The sequence below is a fragment of the Dufourea novaeangliae genome, unplaced genomic scaffold (genome assembly GCF_001272555.1).
Source record: "Dufourea novaeangliae isolate 0120121106 unplaced genomic scaffold, ASM127255v1 scaffold8, whole genome shotgun sequence".
Taxonomy (NCBI): domain Eukaryota; kingdom Metazoa; phylum Arthropoda; class Insecta; order Hymenoptera; family Halictidae; genus Dufourea; species Dufourea novaeangliae.
The window spans coordinates 6,663,087-6,676,453 of NW_015373923.1; the positions used below are offsets into that span (position 1 = coordinate 6,663,087).

General features: G+C 40.2%; 1 protein-coding gene across 1 annotated transcript; it reads left to right on the forward strand.

The window, feature by feature from the left end:
* Nucleotides 1–1,891: 1,891 nt before the first annotated feature.
* LOC107194909 (zinc finger protein 335) lies at nucleotides 1,892–12,918 on the forward strand. The gene is made up of 7 exons (XM_015584621.1): nucleotides 1,892–1,991; nucleotides 2,950–3,135; nucleotides 5,237–5,544; nucleotides 6,210–6,796; nucleotides 7,675–7,986; nucleotides 10,615–10,719; nucleotides 12,414–12,918. The coding sequence occupies exons 1-7, from the start codon at nucleotides 1,892–1,894 to the stop codon at nucleotides 12,916–12,918; spliced, it is 2,103 nt and encodes a 700-aa protein (XP_015440107.1).
* Nucleotides 12,919–13,367: the final 449 nt, after the last annotated feature.

Consider the following 13,367-nt stretch of genomic DNA (forward strand, 5'->3'; position numbering starts at 1 on the left):
TTTGCTAAGTTAGAAGATGCTATAAATGCATAAACATCCGCAGTGTACTTATAACTTTCCTTATTATTTTACTATTACTTCTATCTATGAGATACTAAATCACAGTCTATCATCAACATTGTTCAGGACGCTTTTATTAGAATTAAAAACGCTCAGATTAGAATTTTCAGAGAAACAACGTACAACGTGGTCTATGTTTTAAATAATTTTCCAGATGTGCGAGTACAAATTTTTGAAGTCGTGGTTAGTGTCATTAAATGTATCAGTTTGTCCTCAGAGTGCCTATACAATGAATTTCAACCCTTTGACTCAAAATTTGTCTTACTATAACACATTTACTGTTTTACTAAACTGATCTAAAATAGAATTTAGTTTCTGTTTTTAGCGACTGACATGCTCGTATCGCGTCGAATATATTGATGGTTCCGTGCCAGAGTGCGTCGCAGTCAAAGGGTTAATAATATTCCAAAGGCTTATATAACAAACTGTTTTCCCCAGTGCGTACAGCGCTGAACGTAAGCCCACCGTTGAAATTCACCACGGTTCGTGAATTATTTTTAATGTTTTCCCCGCCAGGGTCGAATCGATTCGCGAAGTGAATTGGCTCGGAAAGGGGATACTAGTTCTGGGAAGAAGACGTTCCAGTTGAATATATCGTATATGCCGCGCGGGGTTACAGCTGAATATATAGAAGATAAGAGCTAGGGGAGAGAGCAATGAAGTGGGTAGGAGATGGGAAGGGAAACTCGGCGAGGAGTTTGCTTTGGAATACTCATCCCTTTTCAGCTGATTATATAACATTCTCAACTTTTCCGTGAACTTCCCAAGACATGGATGAATGTGTTTCATCACCGATACTATTTTTCCAACGGTCGTTCATTTTGTATCTACACGTACAACTTTATTATTCATTTAAAATGAAATTTACTACCCTATTCTATCGGGTTGCTTTAACGCTTATTAAAAAAAAAGCATTAATAGCGCCCCAGAAAACATTGCGCGGTAAAAATTTCAGTTCATTTACTCGTGCTAACAAGTAGAACAACTTTTAATCACCTAAATGTCCTTCCATCGTGATTTATGATTGTCTGACAGAATGAAAAATGCAAGTATACGCAAGAGACGCTTATAAAAACGCGCGATACTCTCTGGAGCATAATTTCTTAAGAATTTAATCGTACGGAAAATATTCTTTTCTCAAGTAACACGGTAGATTTTTGAATACTTTGTTCTTTTTTTAAAAATGAATATTCATTTTCCATTTCCTAAATAATATCTCTGAACGTAACAATTTTCGCTAAACAAAGTTATTCTATTTATTCGATAGAAAGAAACGGAATTGATACAACCAATTAACGAGAATCTGAATTCCAAATATGTATGTCGTTCCGCGAGCAAAATGTTCCAACCAGACGAATATTTTATTCATCTCTGACTCGACGGTAACACGTCTCGAACCGCGAGTAATCCCGCCCACTTACGCAAATGAAACGGGTCCGGGGGAAGAAAAGTTGAATCGTTTCAGGCGATTCAAGGGAACCGTGGCGATCCTCGAGGATTTAATTAAGGTTCGACGACCCAATTACCGTGTGGCCCCTTTCATCGATTCACAGCCCCAATTAACCCGGAAAAAAAGGGTTACGTTCTCGAACGAGCGAAAAAGAAATATCGCGAGAAAGAGAGTGAGTCGGTTCTCGATGAATTTTAAGGTCAAGGAAGAAACGTTGGAAAATGGGAACGATGGAAGGTGGGGGGATTGGAGGGGATGGTGTGTTTCGGGGGATTATTAGTTGTGACCCGACTTAACAGCCTACAATCTTCGTGCCCAGGTAGCCGAGCGGGGAGGGTATATTGTTCCAAGGACAGAGGGTGACCGCTGGGGTCTTCGAAAATGGAGGGCAGCGGCACCGGAATCAGCAGGCTCGATTGCTACGAGGATATGTTCAAGGAAATCACCAGGAAACTCTATGGGGAGGATCCTGATCACAGAAGTGAGCACTCTTTTGTTAACAATACCTACGGTAGACTTTCGCCTATTCATATATGCTAATCACGAATTCTTATAGACTGACTTTGTTAGTGAAAGAGAATTACGGATATCTTGTTTCTTTTGTTCACACTAGAATTACCAAACAGTCAAAATTAATATAATTAAAATGTTACAAGAATGCACTTTCTCAGATATTTTACCACTTTTATTGGAATATGTAAATGAAGAAATGAGTTAATTTATAAATGTGTCGGTATATTTGCAGAAGTTTGTTATGTTTATCGATTGAAATAGATGTACATTTATTGTCGGTAGTTTTAGTGTTAAACATTTTATCGAGTTGTGGATGAAATGGAATTTTTATTCGGTCATGGTAAAATTAATTGTGCACCTGAAAGTTTTATTAACAAATAATGTTCGGGATTTAACATGAGGAATATTAGTAGTGTTTCAATGTTTAAATTACTGAGCATTTTCAATTATTTGTACTACATGATAAAGGTTATATTTAATAATAATAATATGATTATTAAGGGTACATTTTGGAGGATTGAAATCAATTGTAATCAAAATATATTAATATTACCAGTATCATTTATTTATTTTGCATCAATCTCAAATCTTCCATTTGATTCTCATAAAACACGATACGTAATTACATTTCTGTAGATTTTCGTGTTCCAGATCGTAAAATTTGCAGAGTGATTTAAAGACTTTACATTTTTTTTATCTTATCTTCTCCATGTACATACATAAAAGCAGTAGTACAAATTCAAAATATTGACATGTTTCTTTTCTGAAGACATTCGTCAAACTTTCTTTCGGATATTACACTCTGTTCAATTTAAAAGTTTGCAATGAAAAAATGAAATTCTAATTAGAAAAAAACAATGAATCTTGTTACATGATGATTTCTGCATTTCTTTGAACTTATTTTATAATTTTCTTCCGCGGTGCAGCATCGAGCGTGCAGAACGAGTTCGAGACATCGGTGTCGTACAAGAACGACGAGGACACTGGAAACGGCACCGATGGAAGCGATGATGGCAATTGGACGTGCGAAGAGGAGCCGCTTAAAGGAACCGATGGAAGCCGCATCGCAGCTTACCATGCTGGAAAATCGACGTGGAGATGCTACGAATGTGGTATGTATATTTTCTCCATAAAAATCTGTTAAATACAAAGTTCCACAAAATTTTTAATATCCATAATTTTAACATAAATAGAATATTACATCTATGAGTTTAACGTAAATAGGTAATCAGGAATAAATTCTCTTAGAATATTAACTCTTAGTAATTATCTTCTACTTTTTGTCTAGAACGAACAAACTTATTAGATCTACCACTCCTAAGGCTTTTTAGACTAATTCCAAGCCACCTTTTTCTAATTTGGAATTGAAATAATAAGCACTGTAAAGTAAAATACACAGAAATATGAATATTCAATACAAGTTCAAAAAGTTTACCGATCAAATCCGCCATTATATAGGTCACTTAGGACAGGATTCGTCACTCGATTCAATTAATTAGCTTTACTATCTTGAAATGAGGACCCATTATACAAGTTCGAGCCTCGGTCACGGATTTTCCCCGAATCACGGGGGGCTCGGTTGTAATTACTGCAACAACGTTTGAGGGTTGGAGTCGACGGGACCGGGCCATAAATAGGGAACGGTATACCGTCGAAATAACGGGTCAGCAGACACGAAAAGACCCCCCGGACCAATTAACACGGAATCCAAGTGGTAAACAATAACGAAACGCAGGCAGCGCTTGTACATTTTGGGACAAAAGGCAGTTTTATTGTCGCTGTCGTTTCCCCAGTAATTTCCCAACGCCTCTGTGTCGTCGAGATTCCGGCCCAGCTTTGTAAACAAAAACTGTCGCTGCAACTATGTATACAGGGTGATTCACTTGTATGTAACAAGTCATACCTTTTTTTGGGTATTAGTTAGGAAAATTGAATGTTTCAAGGTGGACTACATATTCACGATCACAATATTTCCGTGAGTGCAATAATGCATGTGCATTGTGCAGTTGCATTATTTTTTTTTAAATGGAAACCTTGTATTCTTCCTGCGAACATCAAATCAATATCATGCTACGTAAAAAAGTATTAAGATAACATGATTAAAAACTGATTAGTTCGCGAGGTATTTTAAAAAATGTCTTTACAATTGTAATGGAGAGGCGTTTGAGCATATCCTTTGATAAATAGTACCTAAAACGCTTTTTAATCGTTTGCATAACCGAATTAAGTTGATCTTCGGTTATTGCATTGATATTTACTCTTATTTGTTCTTTCACACCTTCTACAGAATTTAATTTTTAATTTTTCAAAATAGCTCACGACTTGATTATTTTTTGACCATGTTACTTTAATACTTTTTTATGTAGAATGACAAGAAAATTCGTTGTATGCAAAAAAAGAGAACCGATCCCATTTAAGAAAATAATGTAACTGCACAATGCACATGCATTATTGCACCTGCGAAAAACATATGATAGTGAATATGTAGTTCATATTGAACGATTCATCTTTTACTTCAATCATTTTTTCCTAACTTCAATGAAAAAAAAGATATGACTTGTTAAAGTCGCGTGAATCACCCTGTATAATGTCCTCTGGGCGACGCGCGACGAAGGTGTTTTCTAGTGCGCAAACCGACCCTAAATATCCTTAAGCCAGGGCTCATTATGGGCCTTTGTGCCGCGAGTGCGTCACGTTCAAACGACTCTTGACGGCTGTTAAAGCGATCCTTTCGTTCCGTCACACGGTGAATTTCACCCGATTACGCGGGCCGAACTGCATCGATATACGGAATTGATGGGGTACGGGCTTGTATAACCTGGAAATGTTCCTAAACGAGTGGTTCGATTAAGTGCACAGATACTGTCGACAGGCTAACAGACATCCTAATTAAAGATCATAGACAACACAGATATTCATAAAACAGGTGAACATTTTGAAATTTACTCCAGTTATTCTAAACATCTAATAAGAGATTCGAAAATATACCCTCCGAAATCCTCACAAATTTTTCTGATCGAATCAGTAGTCAGTAGAAATAATCTTCCACTATAGTCAGTTGTTTGTGTCCTAAAAGCTATTAAAAAAATGAAAGTATACCTTGAAAAAGTGATTTAAAGGAAAAAGGAATTTAAATTTGGCGGGAAGGGAATTAAGGGGGCACCGCACACGTGCGTTTTCGGGGAAAATTGACAATCCCATTGTGTCCGACAGGCGAGGTGATGGGGGGCGGACCCAGAGACGTGGCCGAACATTTTATGGAGCTTCATTCCTCGAGGATCCTCGCAGACGACAGCAGGAACAGGCCCCATTCCCCCCGCAAGGATTACCTGCAGTCGGATCTGAAGATCGAGGACGTGATCCCTTACCTGGAGAGGCTACGGGAACGGGCGGAACGTGTAGCGCCGCCGTCTAGACGGACCCAGGAAACACAAACGATACCTGCCGCCTTATTGCCGGTCACGTCCACCTTTCTGCTGCAGGAACTACCTTCCTCCCCTGCGCCGCAACATCTGCACCAGGTACGCTTTTGCCGATACTCTTACGATCATTTTACTGCGTGAAATATTCAATTCTGTGTGTGATGTCAAGGTCGTTTGAAGGTCATTTTGTTATGGTGACCCTTTATTTTTACGTTTTCCTGGATGAAGAAAATTAGACACTTAAAATTACCCCCTAGCATTACTTACCAGAGGTCAGTGAAATTTAATTAACGATCTAATATCTATCGAACAATTTCTTGAAACAATTTTTCATGGCAAGGCTTAGTTGCTCTAGTCTTTAAATTCTAGAGGAATAAATCGTTAAGAATATTCGAACTCACCTTGAAACAGCTCAATTCCTTCTGGTCCTGAGCTATTTTAAGACAACTGAAAAATTAATTCATTGAAACCATCGACGAGGTATACAAATAAACCTACCATCCAACGTATTTTTGCAGTCTTTCTGGGGCATCGACGCCCCATTACCATTGTAGTATCACTAGCCGCCATTTTCATAACGTAGATTCACCGTTCTTATAATGTAAATATCACTAAAATCACATACATTTTAAAGTGTCGATACTACAGATTAGGTGAGCCCCAAGACCCATGAGGACAAGTCCTATACCTCGTCGGTGGTTAAATCGAACCCAGAACATTCGATTCGCAAAGGCTATTCCTAAAACGAGTGAATACATTTACAGACCACAACGACAATACCGACGTCCGCCACGGTGTCCGTCAGCGTGAAAAGGTACACTTGTCCGTACTGTCCGTACGGGACGGATCGTCGCGATCTATACACGCGGCACGAGAACATCCATCGAGAAGAGAAGCCGTTCCACTGTTACGTATGCTACAAACCCTTCAACCGGGCCGATCACGTGAAGAAACACTTCCTCAGAATGCATCGGGAACACGGCTACGAGCTGGCCAGGATACGTAGACCGGTTGGATCGATCGCGCCTAAACAAGAACCCGGTGTTGGGAGCACCGGAAATGCAAACACGAACGGCCAACAACAACAACAACAACAACAACAACAACAACCACCGCAGCACACGAGCTATTCATCAGCGTTCAACAATAACAAGACCTACCAGTTGCAGCCGATCCCTGGAAACGGAACCACCACGACCACCACGATTTATCAGCCGACCTCGATGCCCGTCCCGAGTATCATGCAACCGGACGCGACGAACTGCACCACCACCGGAAGGAGGGTCCAAAATGGCGGGTGTAATAGTAAGAGCCATTTGAAGGGCGGTTCGAAAGGGAATCAGGAACGGAGGTACGGTTTTAATATGGGTAGATTTTGGGTATATGCTGGTTAATCCTTTCAGGGGCATGTTTTTTTGGTGAACGAAAGATTAACCCTCGGATGGTAAGGTGGGGTCGAATCGTACGGAGTTCTTTTTTGCTATTTTCAGACGGGTAAAAGAAAGTTATTATTTAGAATTTTTATTTTTGTTTATTTATGTAATAAGGAATAATAATTACGTTATATAACGTACTGAGATAGCGCATGATGTCTTGAAGACTTTTTATGTCCATTTTACGGCTATTTTAGGTCTGAGGTGTTTTTAAGCCGTCTTCAAGGCGTCATTGAACGTAATGTGCTATCTGGGTATTGTAACAAAAGTATTTATGTCCACTACATATTAAATAATGTCTTAGTACGAGAATAATAAACATAAATAAACAATAAATTGGGGATAATACAAGAGGTATAACTTGGGTCGGTTGCGACCTGGATCTTACCATTAGAGGGTTAAAATCGTAAGTCGTCTATAGGTTTCTGAGGTCGCTGATTAGGATTCTCAGATTAGAATTACAAAATGTAAAATGGGAGGTTCAATATGGCGTTTGTAAAATACTAATTTTTAGAGACTTTGGGGCAGTAACTATGACATAAATTCTCAAATGTATACAAATACATATGTGTAAATAACATATATTTATACAAATAAGAAATAAATTAATTTTAAAAAAGATAAATTAACAAAATTAAAAAAATTTATTTCTTAAAAATTAGCGTGCAGAAAATTCTGGAGACAATATATATTATATTTTCAGATATATAGAACATGCATAAAAATGTTCAGAATCATTAGAAATTCAATAAAGTCAAGCTACTATACCTTATATTAACAAGTTTCCTATTTTCAGGTACAGTTGCTGCTACTGTTCCTGGAGCGGCGTAGACAACTGGTGCCTGAAACGGCATCTGAACACTCATCTGAAGCCATTCGCATGCACTCTGTGCGAATACAAAGCGGCGCGAGCCGAGCGTCTCGCAACACATGTGTTGAAAGTGCATAACAGGCGGCAGTGCTCGAGGTGCTCGTTCTTAGGGGAAGATGCGGCGCAGCTGCAGATGCATCAGCTGCACGTACATCGTATTAGCAGCGCGAATGCGCCTGCAACGTCCACGGTGCAGGCCACGCCACAGCTGAATAATCGTCATCCGCAACCCTTGCAGTAAGAACGCGTCATTTTCCCTCATTTTAAGAACGCGTTTCCCATTTTATTTTACAACCTGAGATCCGTTTTTGACTGTACTATAACCTGAGAATCCGTTTCTGACTATACTACAACCTGAGAATTCGTTTATGACTATACTACGACCTGAGAATTCGTTTCTGACTATACTATTATACAACTTGATAATCTGTTTCTGACTATACTATCACCTGAGAATCTGTTTTTGACTGCATTACGATCTGAGAATTCGTTTCTGACTATACTACGACCTGAGAATTCGTTTCTGACTATACTATTATACAACTTGATAATCTGTTTCTGACTATACTATCACCTGAGAATCTGTTTCTGACTATACTCTGACCTGAGAATCCGTTTCTGACTATACTACAACCAAAACTGAAGACAGGAAACTTCGTAGAATCGTAAATGGAAACTTCAATGCTTGTTAAATCGTATCATCGAAATTATTAATTCTTCTTTGTTGATATGGATTTTTGTACTTGTTACTGATTTCAGAGCAAGGGTATCGTTTCGTCTGTTACATATTATTATTGTGGTGTAGGAATATTCTTTTTGTCAGAAACGTACCTACGCAGTAAGATCATTCCACTGAGGAGAATGATGGAGATCTATAGAGTGGTCTGTGACGAAGACTTTCGAAACTATATAGATAGCGACCGTGTTAAACAGCAACTGTCTGTAGCTTCTTTCGTAATAATTCTACCGTTCTTTTGTCATCAAGACAAAATCATAATTCCTCCAACAGACAAGAAAAGCTTAACTCCAACTAAACATAGAAATCTACCATCGTAAGTTGGGGTAACTTTGACTCAGTTAGAGTAACTTTTTGTACCTAGTCAGAAAAATGATCACTTTCGATTTTGCAGCCCTGAAAATGATGTAAACTAATTTGATTTTTCCGTGAAAAGGAATTCCAAATACAAAAATCTGGAAAATAGTTGCAATTTCGAAAATGATCATTTTCTGACATAGGTACATATTCACCTGAGTCAAAGTAACCCTAACTTACGGTACCAAAAATCTTCCATCCCACCGGAATCACCGTCAAAATCCATGTAACTACAATTATTCCACAAATTTACGTTCTCCGCTACCATTTATCGATCGTTCTCGGAAAAGTCCGCAGAAAATCCACCCGATTAAACCACGGCGTCAGCTCTGATCCATCATCCAGCTGGCTCCGATCGTCCGAAAACTCCGATCGGAGGACCGACAGGGAAGCAAAATTCGTCGGTGAACCATCATAGAATTCGTTCGACTGGGCAGCATTTTTCTCCACGTTAATTGAAGTTAGATCGGGGAACGGCTTCGTTCGCCTCGTGTGCCGTAAATCTCGTCGATCGAGAGAGAGTCAGCCGGTGTGTGTTTAGTTTAGCAGTTTGCCTCCCCTGCTGGCTGTGACGGCAGTTTGAACAACGTCGCCCCCAGGGAGGAGACCGTGGGTACGGTCGCCCGTGGAAATTCATTAAAACGATTTAATTGGAAGTCGATCACACGACTAATCCCGTGGTCGTTACTTTTTTTTTTTTTTCGGACGCGTCCGCCGTCGAGAGCAAACACGTGTAACGAGCGGTCGTCGGATTTAAACTTGAATCGGGCACACGGACGTCGCGTCGAAACGCACGTGTTTCTCTTTCTCGTTAGTCGGCAATCCCATCCCTGCCCGCGGCCCGAGGCCCACCCCCTAATCCCCCTTTAAACGGAATTATTTCTGCCGGACAAATTTACCAGCGAATGTGTCACGAGGTTCATCGTGTTCGTTGGATCGAAATGTGTGTTGGGAAAATCGATGACGATTTTCGAGGAGTTTACGGGGGGACTATTAGGCGGGAGTTTGGATGGGGTTGATTTTTATATATGTATAGAGTTCGATTGTTTTTGTAGTTTATGAATAAGGATACTGTGGTTCACTGGGTCAAACGGGGTTTTTTAAATCGGTGTGAATGGAATCGAGTTTCTGTTGCTGTTTAAATGTGATCGTGACGAATAGACTGCGAAAGTTTATGGAAGTTTACAATTTATGGTAGGAATATCTGAAAATTCAAATGGAGCAAATTTTTAATTCTGTATTGTAAGCTTTACTAGATTAATAATAACGTGTAAATAGTATTAAAATTTATTAGAACCTTTGTCTTATTGCATTCTTCAAGCTAAGGGATGCTGTAAATGGATAAACATTCCCAGTCTAGTGATGAATTGATGAATTTGTTGAAATCGAGCCTTCGGCCATAAATCCATGTCGTTCATTAATTATAATATTTTTAAAATGGCAGGAATTTGATTGTTTATAATGACAATTGGACGGGGCAACAACAAACACGACTGTATTATACTGACATTAAACGTCAACTGACGTTAAATTTATTACAAAAGTTGACGTTTCACTTATTACAGAAGTTAAAATTTAAGTTCTTACAGAATTAAATACGAGTGAAAGGCTACTATAATTATCTACCTAGCTCCAACGCTATCCTCTTGATTTATTAATGCGCCTTTCCCTTCCAATTAGCGACCACTGTCCGTAAAATTGTGAATCACTGTAGTATCGTAGCTCATCGTTAGTGAACGGAGGACCTTCATCGTTAATTATTGAATTTACAGCCCCGTGGGAGGAGGTCGACCACCACCTGGTCCGCCAGTTTTTCCAGCCCCTGCGCCCGCCATCACATCTGCTACCACTGTGATACCACCGACAACGATACTCGGGTAAGCAGCCTGGTCTCTCCTGTCCTCCGTGCTATTTATCCTGCTTTTGTTTTGTCCACCCTGCAACTTATACATCCGCAGTCGCGTCGAATCATCTTACGTTTCACTTAGACCTTCCATATTGTTTTTACGGAATTTTTAAAATTAACAGTAGAAATTGATTTCACAGATTTTACGAGACTTTGGTAGTGGATTGAATTTGTTTATCATTACTAAGGACAGATATAAGTTGCGAGTGTGACTCCTTTGCTTCTTTTGAACATATTTTTGTTTGTCGAATGTAGTGGCCGAAAGAAAGATTGAAGTTTCGAATTTTCTGTAACAGTTCCTGTTATTATTCAATTTCCTGTAGAGGATCTTGAAACTGATTTTCATCGAAAATATATTCCTTCGTAAATGAAATTGAGGATAACAAAGACGAAGTTAGTATTCCGTTTTTGATAATAATAGTTGTAAAATTGTTTTTTGATTATTTATTCATTCAGTATCAACGTATCTATAACTTTACAAATTCCACAATTTTACGATTATTATTATTATCGAAAACAAAATTCTACCTCCGTCTTTGTTTTCCTCAAATTCATATACCAACCATTGTATCGGTAGTTAAGGTACTGTTCAGATACATTACCTGTTAATACGTATCATTTTTTTGCTGAATAATACTCAGCCTTACGATACCAGATTTTCGCTGTAAACTTTCTTTTGGCTACCACGTTCGTTCACCTCGCTGGGTCGGACGTTGGCCAGCGACAGGTCGCAAACCAAATCGACAACCCCGAGTTTCTCAAGAACTCTTTTCTTCAGATTATTCCAACAACAATACATTCAAAGCACAATTCTAAATGAATTTATCAGGTGTACGAATAAGTAATCCCCTATGGTTCCAGTATTCTGGAATTACAACATAAATTCCACATACCATTCCGATCCTTTGTTTAAATAGCACTGGGTTTCGAGCTATTTCGAAACAAACAGAAAAATCTCACAAAAAACAGTGGACTACTTACCACCCGTACACCTAAGAAAAATGAACCAAAATAAAAACCCTTGCGACCAGTCGTTCGACGTCCCGCAACAACCCCCACCCTCCGAGTCCTCCCCTCCAATTTTCTGTTACGTTGCAGCGTCATTTTTTGGTTATACCTTCCCGTTTCGCGTATCGCACGCTTCGTTTTTTTTCTCTTTGCTTTCGTCGTGTCGTTGCGGCGGTGTTCGCCGACCAGGCGAGAAAAACCGCCCCTTCCCCCGAACAGTTCTCCGCTTTTTGTGTTTGTACACCACCACTATCGTGTTTCGTCTATCCTCGGGTGGCGTCCCGCGTCGGGCGGGTCGCTCGTGTGCATTGGTAGAAAAATGACGCGAACGTAACTTATGGAACAGTGCCGCGGTGGTTGCAGCCACGAGATGGTAAACTCCCCTGCAACTGCAGCGACAATGGCGTCCCCATCATTGGAGGAGGAGGAGGAGGATGAGAGGAGGTGGTCTAGCGGTGATCGTCGGGATCACGTGACAGTCGAGGGGTACAAAAGAACGGTCCTCGACGATACTGAAGGATCTGGTCGTCGTTCCAGTGACGATTTCGTCACCGATCGCGACCAACCACGTGATAACGACCGTTTAGTTTACGATCGCAGCGGTGGATCAGCCGCGGTTACCACCGTTACCGTACTTAACCGTGATTTTGCGTACAGCAACCAATTGGTTCCTGACGATCCATCAGCCTGGGAGTCTCCCGACGAGTGCGCTTGGGAGTGTTCGTGGGAGTGTCCTTGGATCGAGAGGAAGCCATATGTAAGACGATCCAGGAAGCAGAGCACACCCAGAAAAGTGATCGGGAATCAGGAATTCGAGGAAGAGGATATGATATTCGAGCAGAGGTACCAGGAGATGTTCCAGGAGGATCTGTCGAGGTCGGCCAAGAAGACCATCGGTTTGGACGAGCTGAAGATGAGGTACCGACGTCGATTGGCTGGACGAAAGCTGTTGAAGTGCACGCTGTGTCCTCGAGAGTCCCTAGCCAGGGGTCGATCTTATCATACAAAGGCCTCCCTGGTGTTGCATAAATTCTGGAGACACGGCCCACGTAAGACCTGCCTGAAGAGTTGCGTGTCGAGGGACCGTCCTCTGTCTTTGGTCTCCTCCATCACGCTGAGGGCCACAGTTTTCACCAGTCCTGGATACGGTTATCACAGATAACATCTGGCCGATGCCGCTCACGGACGGTACACTTTTCGGCTCTCGAGGGCGTAGCGATATCGTCGGGGGCTTGTGGTGGATGTCGAGACACGGTTCTGTTTGTCATTGACAGATAAGTACATTTTTGTTTGTTTAACTCGTTGACTGGTACAGTGAAAAAGATCATACGTAGCGAGATGGACTTTATTTTGTTTGTTAACTCATAAATCGTCGAAAATATACAGTGATTTTGAAGTTTGTTCAGGTAAGACTGTCAACTTTGGTTGACCAAATTATTTATCAGGGTGCGAATTTTATTTCAAAGTTAAGACAAATTTATTAGAGAAGTTATTATAAGGAGAATATACAGAGTGTCCCACTTAACGTTTGTACGTTTAGTATCTCACTTGCATTTATTTTTTTTTGTCTATCAACTTCGATAGATTTTTGCACTAATCCCTCTATTGTAA